General features: G+C 36.6%; 1 protein-coding gene and 1 pseudogene across 1 annotated transcript; both read left to right on the top strand.

The window, feature by feature from the left end:
• Positions 1-2,433: 2,433 nt before the first annotated feature.
• LOC146921638 (secreted RxLR effector protein 161-like) lies at positions 2,434-3,180 on the top strand (annotated as a pseudogene).
• A 7,697-nt stretch (positions 3,181-10,877) lies between these two features.
• Positions 10,878-11,666, top strand: LOC146921637 (uncharacterized). The gene has a single exon (XM_085711354.1). It carries the CDS (start codon positions 10,878-10,880, stop codon positions 11,664-11,666), a length of 789 nt encoding a protein of 262 aa, XP_085567480.1.
• The last annotated feature ends 9,832 nt before the right edge of the window (positions 11,667-21,498 follow it).

Here is a 21,498-nt window from a genome sequence, read left to right as displayed (position 1 = left end):
AAATATGTTGATTTAATGAAACAACAAGAATCAACTCTATTGGATCTAAAAGCTTCTGAACAAGGACTTAGAGGCTTTGACTTCATTTGTAAAACTTATGAAGAGAAGCTCAAGTATCTTTGTCAGAAGCTACAAGAAAAGTGTAATGGAAAGTCTTTAAGCAAGCATGAAATTGCTCTTGAAGATTTCATTATATCTGGTATTGGTAGAAGCAAAGTTGCTTCAATAATTTACAGCATTTACAGAAACAATGACAAAGGGATTGGATTTTAAGGAGGGAAACCTAATGAAATCAGTCTCAAAGCATGTTGTGAATGCATCAAGGAAGGATTGAAAACCTTCTTTGTACCTGAAGGTGCTAAGTTGGAAACTGTTTTTCAATCAGAACCTGAAGCTTCTAGCTCTAAGGCTAAGATTACCTCAAAGCCAAAGAACTTTAAGCCAAAGAAAATGATAAACTCTGATTCTAAGACTTCAAAGATCAAGATTCTAAAGAGATCCGAACCTGTTCCTCAGAGTCTGTTGAAATCTGAATCTAAGGTCCTGAAGTCTAAGTTTCAGAAGAAGACAATTACTGCTCCTGGGAAATCAAAATGAAAGGGTGTTAAACCTAAGGTAATGGTTGACCAGAAGCTACCAAACTTATAACACAAGGTACAAGAAGTGAAGAGTAAAACTTCTAGTACTAACCTGAAAGGACCCATAAAACAATGGGTACCTAAACCTGAAAATGTCAATACTGTAGATATGTCTAAGAGCAAAGGAAAAGCAAAAATCATGGTACCTAGACAACGGTTGCTCAAGGCATATGATAGGAGAGAAGTCTATGTTCCTCACCCTCACAATGAAAGAAGGAGGAATTGTGAAGTTTGGAGGCAACCAGTCTGGCAAGATAATTGGTACGGGAACTATTGGTAACTCCTCTATCTCAATCAATAATGTGTGGTTGGTAGATGGTCTTGAACATAACCTTTTGAGCATTAGTCAATTTTGTGACAACGGTTATGATGTGATGTTTGGAAAGACCAAGTGCACTGTAATCAACAAAGAAAGCAAATCCATAGTATTCAAGGGAAAGAGAATGGAGAATGTCTACAAAATTAACTTCTCTGAACTGGTTGACCAGAAGGTAATTTGCCTTCTGTCAGTGAATGATAAGAAATGGATGTGGCATAGAAGGTTAGGGCATGCTAACTGGAGATTAATCTCTAAGCTTATTAAGTTACAACTTGTCAAAGGCCTACCAGACATTGACTATCATTCAGATGCACTTTGTGGTGCATGCCAGAAAGGGAAGATTGTGAAATCTTCTTTTAAAACAAAAGACATTGTCTCAACCTCCAGACCCTTAAAACTCTAGAGCAAGATGAAAGTTTTGCAGAGATACATGTTCTTTAAGATACTCCAGAACCTGATCAAATAGCTGAATCTGAAGACAGTCCAGAAGCTGAACCCACCTCAGAAGCACAAGATGAAGTTGCTTCGGATGAAGCTCAAGATGGCTCTCAACAAGCTGATCAATCCAAGAATACTTTCAAGTACAAGTCTTGACATCCTGAGGATCAAATCATTAGAAACAAAGAGAGTCTTAGAAGAATAAGATCATACTTCAGACAAGAAGAGTCTATGATAGGATTGTTATCAGTGATTGAACCTGCTATAGTTGATGAAGCACTTTCAGATGATGGATGGATACTAGCTATGTAGGAAGAGCTTAATCAGTTTCAAAGGAATGATGTGTGGGATCTGGTACCCAAACCTCAGCATAAGGACATTATTGGAACAAAATGGGTATTCAGAAACAAGCTGAATGAACAAGGTGAAGTAGTCAGAAACAAAGCAAGACTTGTTGCACAAGGTTACAGTCAACAAGAAGGCATTGATTATACTGAAACATTTGCTCCAGTTGCAAGATTGGAAGCAATCAGGTTACTTCTTTCCTATGCAGTTAATCATGGCATAATATTATATCAAATGGATGTCAAGAGTGCATTTCTTAATGGAGTCATTGAAGAAGAAGTGTTTGTCAAGCAACCTTCTGGTTTTGAGAATCTTAAGAATCCTGACCATGTTTATAAACTTAAGAAATCACTACATGGCTTGAAACAAGCTCCCAGAGCTTGGTATGATAGACTAAGTGATTTCTTAATCAAAAATGATTTCAAAAGAGGCCAAGTTGACACAACACTCTTCAGAAGAACTCTTGAGAAAGGTATTCTTGTTGTGCAAATATATGTTGATGATATAATATTTGGTTCTACTAATGCATCTCTTTGCAAGGAATTCTCTAAGTTAATGCAGGATGAATTTGAAATGAGTATGATGGGAGAGCTGAAGTTCTTCCTTGGAATTCAAATTAATCAAAGCAAAGATGGAGTCTATGTTCATCAAACAAAGTATACTAAGTAGCTTCTGAAGAAGTTCAAGCTAGAAGATTGTAAAGTGATGAACACTCCAATGCATCCAACCTGCACCTTAAGTAAAGAAGATACTGGATCAACAGTAGACCAGAAGCTGTACAGACGTATGATTGGTTCTCTGTTATACCTCACTGCATCTAGGCCATATATTTTATTCAGTGTATGCTTGTGTGCAAGATTCCAATCAGATCCTAGAGAATCTCATTTAACTGCTGTTAAGAGAATCTTCAGGTATCTGAAAGGAACAACTAATCTTGGACTCCTCTATAGGAAATCCTTAGATTATATGTTGGTTGGATTTTGTGATGCTGATTATGTTGGTGATAGGATTGAAAGAAAGTCAACCAGTGGCAATTGTCAATTTCTGGGTGATAATCTGATATCCTGGGCTAGCAAAAGGCAAGCAACTATTGCTATGTCTACAGCATAAGCAGAATACATTTCAGCTGCAAGCTGTTGTACACAACTACTTTGGATGAAACATCAGTTGGAAGACTATCAAATTAATGCTAACAGTATTCCCATTTATTGTGATAATACTGCTGCTATTTGTTTGTCTAAAAATCCAATTCTACATTCAAGAGCCAAGCATATTAAAATCAAACACCATTTTATCAGAGACTATGTTCAAAAAGGAATTGTAGATATACAATTCATTGATACTGAGAATCAATGGTCTGATATATTTACTAAGCCTTTAACTGTGGAAAGATTTGATTTTATAAAGAAAAATTTGAACATGCACTTTGTGTCTGATTAAAGTTTGCTTGCTCCTGAATAGGAATTTAGGTTCTGAAGTCTGTTCAGAAGCAATGATCCATCAGAAGCTCTTTATTGAGGTTCTGAGGAAAATGTGCTTCTGATGATGACGTCAGCATCTGAAGTCCAGAAGCTGGGTTTTGTGCTTCTGAATAGCAGAGTTAGTGGAAACGCTGAAAGTTATTTTTTGTGACACCTGGCTGATGAGTCTATATTTAGTCTATTTTTATGCATCATTTATTTTCGTTTTAATTAGATTTAGTTTTATTTTATTTAAATATTATTTCCTTTTTAAGCTAGTTTACTACAAATTGCATATTTTATATTTTAGGAACGAATATATGATGGAAGGTGTCTTGGAGCAAAAGAAAGGAGTCTGTAGCTGATTTGGAGCAAAAATACGAAAGATTCGGAACAAAAATATAAAGCCCCCAAGTCAGAAGCTTGGCACGGCCCGTGCCAATATGTGGCACGGTCGTGCCACCTCACAGAAGGCCTTTTGCTGCTTTTTCTTCGGGCCCAAGTTACTCTGTTGTAGTTTTACTGATTAGCCCTTATAGTTGCTTAGATTTTAAGTCAATTGTAAAGCTATAAATAGAGTAGCACTCCATCATAAACATTCATCTTTTGTTCTTGGAATAAAAGTTCACTTTTATATTATTGTTCTTTTACTTTATTGCTTTCTCTCTTCTTCCCCCATGTCTACAATGAACGTTAGTGAGTAGACCCTTCTTCGTCTTGGGATTGTTGGGGAGTCTAATGACATAATCCTAAACAAACCAAGCTTAAACCCTAGTTTCTATGTAACCCTAATTTCTAATTTAGATTCACCGTCTTAACGTCGATTAACAATTATCAAACTGTGGAAGCGAAAGCGGAGGGTTTGATAATCGTTAATCCATCATCCCAAACATCAATTCATAAAGCGAGAGCGGAGTTTTGATGTTGGAACAAGTGAATCTAGACAATAATTGCAAAACAGTGAAATAGTCTTTGCAATTATTGAGACAAGAGTAGTTTCAATCCTCTATGCATCTTCTAGTAATCAAGTCAGCGAAATAGACTTGGTTGCTAGAAGTAAACTCTCACCGGACTTTCATCGGAAAGGTGAGGGGCTAAGGGAAACCGGTCTTTAGAAATTAGTGTGTAAACCATGAAATTAGATGTTTAAGTCTTGTCTAGTGAAGGATTTGTTATTATGATGAACCGATAATCCCAAGGCTCTTTTATATTATTGTTATTTACTTTCAGCAATTAAACCCCCTTTTTATAAACTTTTCTCTCTTCTAATCATTCTCTAAAAGTTAATTGAATTCACAATTCCCTAGCGGAACGATACTCTTCTTACTACTATTACTTCGATAGGCCGTGCACTTGCGGTTTGGTCCTATCAAGTTTTTGGCGCCGTTGTCGGGAAGTTGTTGTAATTTGATTAACTTTTTAATAGTGATTAGACTAAAAAAAAAAAAAAAACTTTTTCGTTGTTTTATTTTAGTTTATTGTTTTTATATTTCTTTCTAAAAAAAAAATCTTTATTTTATTCTATTTTATTTTATTTTCGTTTTATATTTGTTTCAAAATATATATATATATATATATATATATATATATATATATATATATATATATTTATAAAAAGTAAAAAAAAAAATATCTCTCTCTCTCTCTCTCTCTCTCTTTCTCTTTTTCTATTCTATCTCTAACTGTTTTGATTTCAGGCATGGCTCAAAACCTTTATCAATGGACCTTTTCCCCCCTTTCACCACCTTGTAAAGCTTATGAAATTTTTGGTCACACTGGTGTTGAATGTCAACTAGGTAGTGTTGTTAGAAGTCCCGAGCAGGTAAACTATGGGTTTAGGAATAGTCAAATTTTTTATCAAACCCCTCAAAATCTTTTTGGACAACAAACATCACCACCCGGTTTTGCAAACAACCAAAGAGTCTCTCAAAAAACCGACTTGGAACTTTTGATAGAAAATTTTGAATTAGATAACATTAGGCATAACCAAGAGTTTAAAGTCAAAGCTGGAATTTTGAATGACTCTCTCAATAGGCTTTCCGCAAAAGTGGATTCTCTTTCTACTCACAACAAAATGCTTGAGACTCAAATCCCTCAAGTAGCCCAACAAGTAACCTCTTCCCCACAACCCTCCGGAGTCTTCCCGAGTCAAACTGAAACCATCCCCAAAAGCCTAATAAATGCTATTACACCTAGGGATGGTAAGCAATTAGAAGACCCCGTTGTGGAAACCAAGAAAATTGAGGTTGAGGTAGAGAGTGAAAAGCCACAAAGTGAGAAAGTTGTAGTAGAAAGTTGAGAGCCTCACATATCACCACCATATGATCCAAAAATTCATTTCCCACAAGGGTTTGATGAGTCCAAGTTAGATGAGCAGTTTAGGAAATCCATTGCAATCATTCAAAGCAAATTGTCATCTAAACTTAAGGATCCAGAGAGTTTTTCCATACCATATGTCATAGGATCCAAGACTATAGAAAGAACCACATGTGATTTGGGGGAGAATATTAGTTTGATGCCATTATCCCTTAGTGAGAGATTAGGTATCGGATAGAGAAACCTTTTGATCGTCAAGCTAATGACATTAAATGAGCGCTTCGTGGGAGGCAACCCACGCATTTAATTGCTTTCGTTTTGTTTGTTTTTCTTTGTTTTAAGTTGTTTTGTAGGTAATTGTCCAAGTATGATTCAAGAAAAACTGAAAATTTTGAAGCCCCCGTGACCAGAATGTTGGCACGGCCCGTGCTAAGGTTGGCACGGCCGTGCCAACCCAAAACCACCCAAAACTAAAAAACTGGCAGAATGTTGGCACTGCCTGTGCCAATGTTGGCACTGCCCGTGCCAAGCTTCTGCACCATATACCTTCAAAAAAAAATTCTTCTCCTTCCCCATTCACTCACTTCTCTCTAAAAACTCCATTAACCCCTAACCTCCAAACCTCCATAACTCCACCAAATCCAACAAATTCTTAACCAAATTATCCCAATTCATCATTCCAAACTTAACCACCAATCAAAACCAACCTTCATCCAACCAAACACCAAATTCATACTCCACTAACCCCCAACCCTTAACCAATCCTTTCCACCAAATATCTTCCCAAACCCTAAACCTTCAAAACCAATCCACACCCAAGGTCATACGGCTTCAAGAAGAAGTGGTAAGGAACCAACAAGCTCTTTCGGAGGTCCTCCCTCAAAGAAGCAAGCACAAGCAAAGAATCATGGAATCCAATTCCGAGACAACAAGCAACGGGACAGGTATAAAATTCTAATATCTAATTCCTTGCATCCTTCTCGATATCCCGATTCTCATACTTTGAATATGCTAGAGCTTAGTGCTGATGTTTATAGGCTTATAGGAAGGCTAGGTTGGACTGATTTGTTGAAACCTATGCGGGGTTATGAAAATTTCACTTATGAATTTTTAAGCTCAATTATTTTTTTTACTAAAGATAAGTTGGATTTTGATAACCCTAAGCATAGAGTTTCTTTCCGGTTAATGAATGAAAATTATGATATGTCTCTACAGCATTTTTGTGATACCTTAGGTTTTGCAAATGAGGGGTATATTCATGATTCTTGGGACCCTAGCCTAAAACCGGATAACTACCAACCAGCTGCCTTTTGGGAACGCATCACCGGTCTAACCCAATTTGTCTCTAGAGCCAACAAAGCTAGCAACATTCACAACCCCGTACTTAGGTACCTTCAAAGAGTAATGGCTTGCACTGTTTGGGGTAGAACCGAGCTTGGAAACACTAGAACCGATGAGTTGTTCATGTTATAGGCAATGCTCTACAACCACCCAGTCAACACTTGCTTTTATTTGATTGATTACCTAGACTTTCTCGGTACTAGACCGGCCGGTAAAGGAGATATAGTAGTGGGTGGCATCATTACATACATAGCTAGGCATTTTGGAATTGGTGAGGATGAGGGGATCAAACAAATTGAGGGAAACAATAGACTTAACATGGACACCCTCATTGCTATAAACTTCATCAAACCTCGTCCACCACTCCATCACCAACTCAAAGCTTAATGTGCCTATTATGCTTTTACTTCCTAACCCATCTCGGACTACCACCGAGGTGGAAGCAAATTTGTTGTATGTTGATGATGTGCAGGTTCTTAGTGAGAAAGATGATGTTGAGGGAGACGATGCTAACTTGCACTATGATGTGGGAGAAGGTGCTAACTTGCACCAAGAGGAAGAATATCATGGCCATGAAGCCGGTGAGTTTAATGAAAACCAAAGATGGGGATGGATGCATAATAGAGTAGGAAAGAGGTAGGAATGATGAGGATTAATGAGTTTTTTTATGTTGTGGACTATGCTTTATAACCATCATATTAACATTTGCTATTATTTGCTTGATTATCTTGTTTCAATTGTTAAAAAGAAACCGAATGATAAGGGTGATATAATGGTAGGTGGAATCATCACTTTTCTTGCTAGGAAGTTTGGGGTGGGTGTGAATCAAGGGATCAAGAGGATAGAGGGGAACTATTATCTAGACTTATATACTATTTTGTCCTTCCTTAGAACCCATGGCCCTACTCACAATTACCAATATGAATGGAGAATTTATTTGACTATTCTATCTAATTCGGAAATAACTAATCCGGAGGTGGTGGAAAATTTGTTTTATGTTGGTGCTAACCCACAGGTACATAATGATGGAGATGATGGTGGCAATGAAGAGGAGGTAGGTGCAAACTTGCATCATAAACAAGAAGCCGGTGGAAGCTATAATGATGAACGGCGGGCATAGATGCAAACCAAAGTTCAAAGAATAAGCACCGAGAAACAAGGACAAGGTGTTGAAAGGAACAATGTCCAAAGGAGCAATTGAATAAAAAAAATAAATAATCACATGCTCCGAAACATGACGCAACACCTTCACCCTCCAAAGTCCACCTTATGGACCTCAATGAACAAATGTGAGCTTTCCTCTTCCTCTCTTCCATTATCTCTTCTCTCTTTCTACTACTCTCTCTCTTATACTCCTTCTTCCTTCCTCTTCTTCTACTTCTTCTCTTTTAATTTCTTTTTCTTTGAATCATTGAGGACAATGCTTCCCCTAAGTGTGTGTGTGTGTGTGTGGGGGGGGGGGGGGGGCTAATAAAGTGTCTAGAGTCGTAGTGTTCCCAAACTCCCTTGAACTTTATTCTTTTGTTTTGTTTTTATAGCAAGAGGCATGATTAGTAGCTTGTTTTTAATGTAAAATATGGCATAAATTTTTTTGTTTTGTCTCTTCTTTAAAGGTTGTTTCTTGTACATGAAAGTAGTTTCTTGTGTTCTTGCTATACCCACATCTTGTTTTATTGTGAAAAATCTCCAATGAGAAAAGCACCGAGTTGCAATCTTTGAGCAAGTGTATGAATAGGTATTTTAAGGAGCACGTTCTATCTTTAGTGTTAACTTAGACCCTTTAAAGTCTTCAGAGTAAAAGTAATATAAGTTTGTGTGGGAAAATCAAATGTTCTTAATTGTTATATGCTTAATTGTTAAAGTTATAATGGGGCGGGAGAATGGCACCAACATGTGGGGGAAAGGATAATCCCTAACTTCCTAATTATGGTGGTGACTCCCTAATTTGAACTTAAAGTGAAACAAATTCATCAATGCTAGGTGGAAAGGACAATTACATCTGAGAAGACTTCCTACGCGGAGATGAAATAAATAAATAATTTTGCAGCACTGCTTAGGGTGATTTTGAATCTAGGGGGAAAGGACAATTACATCCGAGAAGACTTCCTACGAGGATAGATAGCCCCTAAGCATCTGCAGCCCCTTTGTGCTTAATTGTTAATTTAATTTAATATTAACTTAAATTCCCATCACTCTTATATGAAATGAAGAAATGACTTTTCTCGGTTACTTTAGCATTAAGGATAGAACCTGTTCCACATAATATCTGTCTTATACAGGAGCAAGAAAAGGGTTGAACTGCACACACACACTCACTTGAGACTTGATGTTGGGTTGAATAGGTTCACGAGGAATGTTTGAAATTGTGATTAGTGTACTTGAAACAAAATCTTCAAAGAGACTTGTGTTTTCAATTGCATTGCCATAATTAATCTTTTTATTGCTGCTATGTCCATTGCCTTTTGCTTGAGGACAAGCAAAGATTCAAGTGTGGGGGAGTTTGATGAGTCTATATTTAGTCTATTTTTATGCATTATTTAGTTTCGTTTTAATTAGATTTAGTTTTATTTTATTTAAATATTATTTCCTTTTTAAGCTAGTTTACTACAAATTGCATATTTTATATTTTAGGAACGAATATATGATGGAAGGTGTCTTGGAGCAAAAGAAAGGAGTCTGGAGCTGATTTGGAGCAAAAATACGAAAGATTCAGAACAAAAATATAAAGCCCCCAAGTCAGAAGCTTGGCACGGCCCGTGCCAATATGTGGCACGGTCGTGCCACCTCACAGAAGGCCTTTCGCTGCTTTTTATTCGGGCCCAAGTTACTCTGTTGTAGTTTTACTGATTAGCCCTTATAGTTGCTTAGATTTTAAGTCAATTGTAAAGCTATAAATAGAGTAGCACTCCATCATAAACATTCATCTTTTGTTCTTGGAATAAAAGTTCACTTTTATATTATTGTTCTTTTACTTTATTGCTTTCTCTCTTCTTCCCCCATGTCTACAATGAACGTTAGTGAGTAGACCCTTCTTCGTCTTGGGATTGTTGGGGAGTCTAATGACATAATCCTAAACAAACCAAGCTTAAACCCTAGTTTCTATGTAACCCTAATTTCTAATTTAGATTCACCGTCTTAACGTGGATTAACAATTATCAAACTGTGGAAGCGAAAGCGGAGGGTTTGATAATCGTTAATCCATCATCCCAAACATCAATTCATAAAGCGAGAGCGGAGTTTTGATGTTGGAACAAGTGAATCTAGACAATAATTGCAAAACAGTGAAATAGTCTTTGCAATTATTGAGACAAGAGTAGTTTCAATCCTCTATGCATCTTCTAGTAATCAAGTCAGCGAAATAGGCTTGGTTGCTAGAACTAAACTCTCACCGGACTTTCATCGGAAAGGTGAGGGGCTAAGGGAAACCGGTCTTTAGAAATTAGTGTGTAAACCATGAAATTAGATGTTTAAGTCTTGTCTAGTGAAGGATTTGTTATTATGATGAACCGATAATCCCAAGGCTCTTTTATATTATTGTTATTTACTTTCAGCAATTAAACCCCCTTTTTATAAACTTTTCTCTCTTCTAATCATTCTCTAAAAGTTAATTGAATTCACAACTCCCTAGCGGAACGATACTCTTCTTACTACTATTACTTCGATAGGCCGTGCACTTGCGGTTTGGTCCTATCACTGGCTCACTAACTTGGCAGTTACTCTAAGAACTTCTGACGTGGCTTATGTGTACGGTTGTATAACGTAAGATGGCAATGATGAATTTAGCTTTGAAAAATACTATCACGCGCCCCCTTAGTCATTAATGCTGCGTTTGTTTGTCCCCTTTCCTTGCGAAGTAAGCGCAATCTCTCAACTCAAAACCTAGAACCCTAAAACCTTCTTCAATCAACAATGGCATCTTCATCTAGTCCTATTCCATAATCATCTTCAAGCATGCAACCACAAGATATCTCAGAACCAACTATGCAAGACACTCCAGCATACGAAATTTCATGAAGAACCATGGCATTGGAAGAATGGGATTTGAACATTCAAACAGAGAATCCAGTGGATTTCGAATCTCTAGCTTTTCATGGCTGCGATATCAGAAGTTACTATGAGAAGCAGGACTTAATGGATTATTTTGATATGTTGAATGGACCAACATACACAACTCTCGTAAGGCACTTCTGGGTTAGAGCTTTAGTATACGACAAAGCTGCTTCTGAAGTTGAAGAAACACAGAAGATTCTCCTTGATCCTACTCTGGAAGGAAAAACAAGGGAGGAAATGGGTTTAGAACCTTTCAGATGTGTGGAAATGATGTCCAACATCATGGGCATCCCGATGTTTATCTCTAAAGAAGCCATTGCAGTAGTACTCATAAGAGATAACACTGGTAAGTATGCAGGAATAGAGATAGAAAACCCCAAGAAGAGTCCTTGGAAGGAAATTGTCAACAAAACTATGTTTGGCAGCAAAAAGAAGGGTAAATACAGTGAGCTAAGCATGGAGAAGAAGATGCTTCTAAAAATCCACAATGAGAACCTTCTTCCAAAAAGTGGTGGTAGTGATCAACCATCATTGGGGCACAGAGTGTTCCTTCATAATTTTATCAAGAAGGACAGAGTGAATGTGCCAAAGTACATCTTTAAGCACAATATCAAAGAACTCAAAGAGAGTCAGCAAAGCAACAGGTGCTGGGTTCCCTATGAGAGATTGATTTCAGAAATCCTGCATCAAGGAGGGACTCTGAAAGCTCTAAGCAGTGTCGACATCTTTACAGATGAGCAGTTGGGCACTGTAACATGAAAGTTCATCAATGGGAGCACACTCAAGCACATGAAGTTGATCAGTAAAGTCACTAAACTGGCTACTGACTTGACTGAATCCAGTGCAAGATCAAACTTGATGGAAGACTTCCCTCCCATATGCAAGAAAGATTCTCTTGAAGTGCAGATGAACTTCATCAAAGATCACTATGCAACATCTGGCAAAGTCATTAGACTTGAGGATGTTCCTGAGGAGATGTATGGAGGTGCTCTGCCTATAGCCAGAAGCAGGAAGTCCAAGAGGAAGGTGATCTCTAAAGAAGAGTATCTTGAAGCTGAACAACCTGCAAAAAGGGCTAAAAAGGAAAATGCTCCTAGAAAGCTGAAGATTGTTGGCTCTGTCTTGCTACCAATCCTAGAAGAAGTTCAGGGCTTGGATACAAGTGAGGTTCTGACCAAGAGAACAAGAAGTGGCAAAGCTGCTGCTTCCTCAACTCAAGTTGCTTCTGAACAGCCTCAAGTACCTAAGAAGAAGAAGAAGACTGTGATCAGGAAGATCAAGGAATCACCTTATGTCACACAAGAGGAAGTAGGTGTTGAAGCTGCTACTGGTCTGGTCACCAGAGAGATCAAGAGAAAGAAAGCTGAGGATGCTACTGCACTCCGGAAGGCTCTGGAGATTGCAAAAGAGGTTGAGATCCCTGCATCCAGCCTGGCTAGAGCTGATGTAGCTGCAGATGCTGAAGAAGTCGTGAAGACTACTGAAGATCTTTAAGAGATGGCAACTTCAGAAGCTGGTAACTTAATGATGGTTACAAGTGCTAATGAAGGTGTTCAAGAGGACAAAACTGCTGGTTCAGAAGCTGCTGCTCCAGAAGCTGTGATAGGTATTCCTGATTCTCCACACTCTAACTATGTGATAGAAATAGAATCTGAATCCAACCAATCATCATCCTCCCAATCCACCTCATCATCATCATAATCATCTACTGATTATGATGACGTACCTTTAGGGAAACTTTACCCGTCCACCCAAAAAGGCCATTCAACAACAACCAAGACCTACAAAAAGCCCTCTCAGACAATTCCTTTTGAGCCTATGGTTCCTAGTATCAATGAAAGGATAGGCGAAATGTCTGAGATGAGAAACAAAGTCTGTGAAAGACTATCTCTAAACCATCCTTTTCAACCACAAATCATTCAACCCCTCAACATGGTTGTACCTGATGAGGTAAATGTTGAACCCTCATCATCTCAACCACCCTCAACCAACCAAACACAAGACACAAATGTCCTATACAATCTGGTTAGTCACTACTCTGGTGAGCTACCATAGGTCAGACAAAGCTCAGGGAAAGCCTCTGAAGAAGTTTCTATGGATATTGCTTCAGAAATTCCCCAACAACAAGCACCCAACCGACATATAGCCTCAACAATTAGCTCTGACCATGTTACTAGCCCTGAACAAGTTTCTACAACTGTTCATAAACAAAACACACCTGAATATATTGTTCCTGAACAATATATTCCTGGACAAATCCTAACACCCTCTATTCCTGAAACCATCAGTGAACCTGACAAAATAATCACATTAGATGCTACTGATATGGAGATTGAGCAATCTGTCTCTACTGTGGTTATATAATTTGTTCCTGATCAACCCTCAACCAGTAACACTCAAACAAACACTACAAATATCCAATCATCATCCAACTTAGCCATTGCACCCATAGCTCCACCTAAACCAACAAAGATACCTTCACCACCAACCATATTCCTGGATTCTACTCTATTACAACATGTGTGTGAGGATATAGGTCAGAAGCTGGTCAAGCTCATTCAAGCTAGGAATGACTTGGTGCATAGAGAGAGCTATGAGAAACAATGGAGCAGACTGAAGGAAAGAGTTGACTATATCATGTCTGCACTCCAAACATCCTGCACAGATGCTCAGGACCTAGCTCAGCAGAAGCTCAAAGACTGGCTGAAGGGAGTAGACAGCAGTCTTCAAGAAGTCAAGATTCTGACTTCATTCCCACCTATGTGCATCCAAGGGAATTTTACTTATCATTCCTAAACAAGATCAACCTAAGAACAATTTCTCCTGATTTGGCTTTGATACAGAAGAATGCTCTTTTGAAAGAGAAGAATAAGAAGCTAGAAAAGGAACTTCTATAGCAGAAGCTACTTCTACTTGAGTATAAGACTTCAACTGAAGCTAAATTGGAAGAAGCTAGAATCAGAGAAGAGAATTTGATTAAAAGTAATGAAGACTTCAAGACTGAGATGAAGTTACAGCAAGAAGCAATGCAGAAGAAACAAGAAGAGACCAACTTAATGATCAAGCAGATGATGGATATGATGAACAAACAAGCCAACCCTTAGATGCACACATTATTTAGCTTGCTTAGTTTAAATTGTCTTGTTTAGCATCATCTTGAATATTTCTATGCTTCTGACTTCCATTGTACTTCTGTCTTCAATTATGCTTCTGATCTTATCTTGCGCTCTGATCAATATATGCTTCTGAACTTAACTGTTTTGTTTGTATCATATCTATGCTTTTATAAATTATGTATTTTATGCTATGATATATTTATCTTATGATTATGCTCTGATATATTTATCTTATGATTTTGCTCTAATATTTATTTGTTTAACACTCTATTTTTTTTCTCACTATCTTTTTACTATCTTTCTTTTTGTCTTGAGTTTTTAAACTTTTTGTTGATGACAAAAGGGGGAGTAGTATGTATAGTATTTATAGGCTCTGAGCCCCATTAATTTAAAATTCAAAATTAAATTAATAGGACCAACTTCTTATCTCTTAGTCTATTATAATGTGAGAATATTTTGAGAGTTATTACGTTTTTTAAAGATGAATTTAATTAACATGGATAGAACTCAGAGGGAGCTTACAAACCTCACCTTAAGAACTATTAGACTTAGGAGGAGCTTACAAACCTCATACCCTTATAGTCAACTTGTTAATTAGATTAACAACAATTGCACATTTTAAATACTTTTGTTTGTCATCATCAAAAAGGGAGAGATTATTGGAACAAAATGTGTTTAACAATGAACCTTGAAGAGTTTTGATGATAACAAGGTATTAAAAATTGTCAATTGGACTAGCTAATATTTGTTCAAGTGTACAGGACCATAGAGAAAAATTTATATCTTAAATAGGTTCTGGATGAACAAAAGAGAGCTAAGAAATCAACAAAAAGGAAGCTTAAACCATCTGAAGAGAAGTGCTCCTGGAGACAAAAGTGCTCCTGAAGACAAAGCGCTCTTGAAGTGATGGCGTCATCAGAAGCTGAAGTTCATCAGAAGCAAGTTCACCAGAAGCAACCTCATCAGAAGCTAAAGATCACCAGAAGCTGCAGCTCATCAAAAGATGCAAGACTTAAAGTTTCAAAAGCTGTTCAATGGATTTGAACTCGTCTAAGCATTGCAGAAGACTGGGAATATGAAGAAACGGCCATTTTGAAGGGATTGGAAGGCATTGGATGCTTATCTTCAAAAAGCGTTGACAAAGTACAATTGTACGAAGTGTACAACCACTACCTCCACTACTCTGCAGTGTCCCTGCTACAAGACAAGAAAACAACTCTGAAATACAGCTCTGCTTGCAACGATGTTCCTTCACAATGGGAATGGATTTGAAATTGATCCTTCATAGGACAACAACCATATCAGACAAAAGATCATTGGTGATTGATCAAAGGTTCAAACGACTCTTTTGATGTGCTAGTAATTTCACAACGTCTCTTTCACACCTCTATATAAAGGAGTGAAGACTTAGAGTTTCATATTAGACTTAACAACAATTTACAAGTGACAAAACTCTGTTGAAATTGTTCTGCATTCAAAGTTCACTTAGAATTTCTGCTTCAAAGTTCATATCTTAGAAATTCTAGAGTCTTACGAGTCTGTATCTGATTTGTATTGTGAACACCACTGATTGTATATCAAGTGTTCAACCTCAAACATTTTTCTTTGTAATTCTGTTTGATTAGAAGTCTCTTGCAGTTGTGCTTGAGCAATAGAATCTCTTGATTGTGTTCAGGAGCATAGGAAGTCTCTTGCTTGTGTGCTTGAGCAGTTTGAAGTCTCTTGCTAGTTTTAACATTGAGCAATTGTAATCAGATATTACATTTTAGTGAACTCTCCTTGGAAGTGCAAGGGGGACAGGACTACTTCCGGTTTGTGGAAGGAACCTGTATAATTGCTTTGTGTCTTTCTTCCTTCTTTCTCTCTCTCTCTCTCTCTCTCTCTCTCTCTCTCTCTCTCTCTCTCTCTCTCTGTTTTTATCCGCTGCATTTAGATCCTGAATACCATTTCAGAAGTAGTCTCTATTTGCTTCTGGCCAGTGTGTTTCAGTTTAGGAGAAACGAAGAAAAATCAAACACAATTCAACCCCCCCTTCTTGTGTTTTTCTCACCTTCATGTTATGGTTCGTTAAGCACCCCTTTTCCAAAGGTTATGATCATATACACTTGAATCAACGCTACGGTTCATTAATCACCCATTTTCCAAAGGTCATGATCATATACACTTGAATTAATGCAAAGGTTCAGTTATAAATAAATAATAATGTTTCAATGTATATGAATGGTTCCCATGAAGAATTACAACTCTTGGTGAAGAGTTATAACTTTTGGTTCTAGAGTGATTCCATTATTTTGGAAATCACCAATTTCTTCAACTTCAAGATAATCAAGTTCAAGTTCAACCTCAACTATAAGTAAGTGTTCATGATCCTTTTGCATTGGTCTTTTTGTTTTAAATATTAGATTTTTTTTGTGTTAGAAATTGTGAAATGTTACTTTTTTAGGGTTGATGAATTATTGTAGGCTTTTTTGGTAGTTAATGATAAAATACTTAGTGATCAGTCTGGTGACGATCGATGAATCTGAACAATTGTCCACCGTGCTACGGTGCGGCGGAGGCTGAGGCTTCCCCATGGAGGAGAAAGGTGTATGCATGCACATTAGCACTCCAAAGCTTAAGTCAGAATCTTAAAGAGGTAGTTAAGTGCTGAATGTGGTAAAAGTGAAGTGTACCTTAAGGGTGATGCAAAATCACCCTTATATAGGCGGACGAGTAACTGCCTTTGTGAGATGCAAGCGTGAATCAAGGAATCCATTGATGATGATTTGGACAGTCGAGATAGAATCAGGACGCGCGTCTATACGTGATCCACATAAGGCTTATCGTGTTCCCACATCATGTTCATTCTGGTTTTCTTGGGTGTGGGCCTTATAGACACTGCTTTTGTGGTCTTCTAGCATGTCAAGAATAGTTGCCCCCAAGTCCTTACTCTATTTATGACGTAATGGACTTATTATCCGGAGCGTGAAAAATCGATCTGTGGAAGGATGCCACCTTCGTAGGACTTTGTTTCTTGGCGTCAATATTTCAAATGTGCACAAATTAGAGACGAATTTGGGACGAAATCGAAAATCCGTCCAAAACTTTTCGACAAATTTTATTCCATCTGAAATTTCCATCCCAAAACTGAAGTAGCAATAAACGTCACAAGAAAGGGAGGTTTGAATTATGACCATTTTAAAAATTATTCCTGAAACTTAAATAAGTATATATGCTCAAGAAAATTCTTGGTTAGTGTTAAGTGAGTAATAATAAAATATTATAATATTAGGACCAGAGAACTCTGGATAATAAAATAAATTAAAGGACCAGAAAGTTATGGAATAAAAGACTGAAATAAATAAAGCAGTAAAGGACCAGAAAACTCTGGATAATTATTAAGTGGAAGGTTAATTATTTAATTTTATTTTAAGGACCAAATCAGTCGGATTACACTCTGTATTATCAACCTCAGCAGGCTTCTACGATTCTTGATCACAAAAGAAAAGTTCTATCTCAAACTATTAAGCCCAATAGACTTGAGATCTAGTTACACTTTGTTTGGTGGTGAGTGTTGGTTGAATATGGTATCTCACTTGGAGATTTTAAAAGTATCTCACATAGAGATTTCAAATGGTATCTCTCTTGGACATTTCAAAATAATATCTCAAAGAGATATTTTAAATAATATCCCAACTTGGAGATATTATCAATACAAACTTTCAGAGATATCTTAGCTACAAGAGAAGAAAGATATTTGGAGCTTGCTTTGTTGTTGTTGAAGACCTTTATGAATACTTCTTTGAATATTCACGTGAATGAGAGAATTGAATTCTTTGTGTGTAAGCTCTTGAAGAATTACCATTGAGGTAAGCTTGTATTTATAGAGGTTTGTGTCTTTGAAGCTCACTTGAAATGTACATGAACATACAGCTGTAAGCTTGTACGTAAAAAACATCTCATGTGCTCTTGCTTTGTTGCTTGATGCACAAGTGTTACAAAAAATGTGTTATTCCAAGTGAAGAATGTTCTGAAGAACATTCTCTTCTTTCTAGCCTTTTGAGACAGTCCACTTGAGGTTGTAATACAGCTGTGCTTGAGTTGTAATTGGCTGTGATTGAATGACATCATCCTTATCCATTTGTAGTTTCACCAGAATGTTCTCAAGAACATTCTTTCTTTGTAAAACAATTTTTTCTTCTTTCTTTAAGGCACGTGCTTTTCCAATTCCTTTTTAAATTGAAAGGCCTTTTTGTAATCATATGATATTCTTTCCATTTACGTCATATGTCCAAAGTATATTCTTTTGGTGGGACATAGAGAATATTTTGCTTCTTGATTTTGTACCAAAAAGTCCAATTATGTCCTTTTGCTTATTTGCTTTGATAAGGACGTTTTTAACTTGTCTTGTGAGTAAAGAACCTTCTTCTTATGTTAAGAACATTCTCATTCTCACAAAATTCATTAGTAGATAACAAGTTAAAAAACAAGTATTAAATGTTTGTAATCTTTAAAACATCAAATAAGGATTTTGTCCTCAACAAAAACATCATTTTTTTTTAGTAGTGGTCAGCTTGGAACTTTGTTGTTGATTGCCGTGTAGAAATGCTTCGCACACGAGCCTTTTGGCGGAAGATTCTTAGTGAGTGGGTTAATTGGCAATAAATGATGTAAACTGAGGGGACATCTATTCAGTTTCACTTTACACGCGTCAGCTACGTTTGAGGCACACACTGTAACTTTGCAGCCCACGCGTTCTAGCATTCGAGTATTTCTTAGGTCTCGAGTTAATTCCCAGTTGTTGGATCGTGAGTCTTAATTTTTGATTGATTTGGAACATTGGTTCGAATTTTCTGAAGTTTTTAAAAGGTGGGAAACTCTCCATTTCCACTCTTTCTATCTTCTTTGCTAAGTTTGCAGACTTAATCAACAAATTTCTCTCCCACTAACTTCTTTCTTTCCAGATTTTATCGACAAATTATGGATTTAGTGCCTTATTCTTTTTGGTTTTCTCAGATGAAATCACGGGATTCACAGTTTCTTCGTGACTCTAGATATTCAGTTGAAGTCTTGTGTTTTTCACTACATTCCTTCATCTTTCTATTCAGGTGCTATCTTCTCCCTTTAATTTCTTCTCGTCATTTTTTTTTTCTTACAACATTTCGATGGAGGGGAAAGTGACTATCCTTGATTCTGAGAGTTCCAGTGAGAGTTCATGTTATGAGGAAGTTGATGAAACATTGAGTGATAGAAATTATGTTCTAGGCGAGGAACCAAACCCAAATTTCAAAAAAATAGGGGAGTGAGTTTTTCATTCGGGTCAATTAAAGTGGAAAATCCCGTTATAATTACTGATTTTGAGAGTGATGAGAAATATCAATTCATGAGGAGGGCTTTAACATCATATCTGAATCATTCTCATTCTCACCAGGAAATTTTGTGGTGGGTTGAGGAGAGTTCCAGATGCCATATGATGGACAAATTTGGTAAGTGCGCCAAATTGTAACAAGTAATAAAGTAGTAAGTTTATCGTTCTCCACATGGATTGTCGTTCAAGTTAGTAATTAATAAAACTTATTTTAAACGGTAAAAGTTAATTAAATTTGAATAGGGTTGCAGGGTTGAACTACCATGTTGAGTGCAAGTTTAGGTCTCTGTGATTCAGATGATTAACAGTGACTAGGGAATTCTTCGAATCTCCCCTTCGCCTTTGCTTGAATTAAACCTAAAGAAATCAAACATTTATTTGTGCTACTTATGATTTAATGAAACAAGCGGATAACCTCACACAAAGCTTCGCTCACAACAACAATTTCAAGACCAACCTAAATTGAATACCACGTTGTCCAAAGAAGGGAGCAATTAACCTCACCATGTTGATATGGTGGTGGAATGATACGAAAACAATGTATCCATATTACAATTAGTCATTATGGAGAGAAGAACAACAAAGGAGAGTGGGTTGACAAATGAGATATGTCAAAAAGCTATCTGAATTTATAGAAGAATGAACAAATGCATAATTCGTAAATTTGGGAGGGAAAAAGTTAATTTTGAATTCGAATTTTATATCTCATTGAATCTCTTGTTATAAAAGCTTAATAAATTTTATTTATAAAAAAATTAATTATGATACGTTGTTAAACGACATCTAATATAAATCAACAAGGAATGACAAATTCGGAACTGACCGTGAATCTTTGAGTGGATATAATTCTGAATTTTCATATCCACTCAATTGTTATTTTATAGGAAAATGCTAGATATCAAGAATGATTTTATCAAGAAAAATTCAAGAATGACATGGCAGAATAATCACCATTAGATTTCAGTCCCACCACCCCATGATTTCCGCACCACCCCATGATTTCCGGTCAAGCTGAGATTTTATTGGCTAACATTAATTTCAGGACAATTTCTTGATAAAATCTAAGGGTGATTATTCTGCCATGTCATTCTTGAATCTTTCTTGATAAAATCTTTCTTGATATATAGCATTGCTCTATTTTATATTGTCTTTATTTAAGTGAAACCGTAACAGAGAACCCCAAAGTTATCTGGTTACCTCATCTTAGTTGAATAGTGGTAACTTATCACGCTGCTTGTAAAAAACAGCAAAAAGATATAACTCTCAAACAAAAAACCCTACAACACGAACAAAACCATTGAATTTCATGCAAACCAAATTGAATGATATTTAATTCTTGTAACTGTTCCACACAGATCCACAAAAACCTCATGTCACATACATAATCGGTTATAAAAAGATAACTAATGTAGTTTTTCTTTAACATATGGCGTGTAAATGTTCATCTTAAGAGTTTGATTTTAAATTTAGTAGTATTTAATATCATATTGGTGTACATAATGCATATTGGTGAGATTAGAATCCCCATAATATAATAATAGTACTAATGAGAGAAAGAACTATTAACAAATTTGTTGCTAATATTTCCACAAACAATGCAATATTGCAAATTGTTTTAATATTAATATTATTTTCTCAAGTCACGTTTTCTTGGGATTGGGAGTGTGTGCCGTATGGGAGTACTACTTTATATAAAAATACCTATGAAAACCGTTTACCTTATGCCATTCAACTTGATTTTAGTCCAGATTTTCAAGAAAGTTATTTTTTTAGAGATTTTACTAATGCGTGGATTAAAGCTCGTACCTTTAATCTCGATGCATATTCAAGTGTGCAAATAGAATTCTGTCCAATATATGAGAGATGGGTTTCCAAAGTCAGAATGTATAATGGAGGTTGTCGTGGCAGCGGCGTCGAGCAAAAATACTTTGAGGACTTCAATGTAGATTATGAGTGTGCTAAAAGTAAAGAGCATCATTGTCACTGGCAAATACATCAAGTATATCTTTCTCTTAATAATCCAAAGAATAATAATAAATTCGAAAGACGTGATTATTCTAAAAAGAAATGTGTACCCGGCTATATTCATCATCAAGTAATCAAAACTGGATGAACATTGAATCGATGT

The sequence above is a fragment of the Medicago sativa genome, chromosome 5 (genome assembly GCF_051527215.1).
Source record: "Medicago sativa cultivar Bolivia chromosome 5, Bolivia_mono, whole genome shotgun sequence".
NCBI classification, from domain to species: Eukaryota; Viridiplantae; Streptophyta; class Magnoliopsida; order Fabales; family Fabaceae; genus Medicago; species Medicago sativa.
This window is presented reverse-complemented; position numbering and strand designations above follow the sequence as displayed.

What these genes read in the sequence shown, in the direction of transcription:
- LOC146921637 (XM_085711354.1), top strand. Translation starts at nt 10,878, where the DNA reads ATGGCATTGGAAGAATGGGATTTGAACATTCAAACAGAGAATCCAGTG.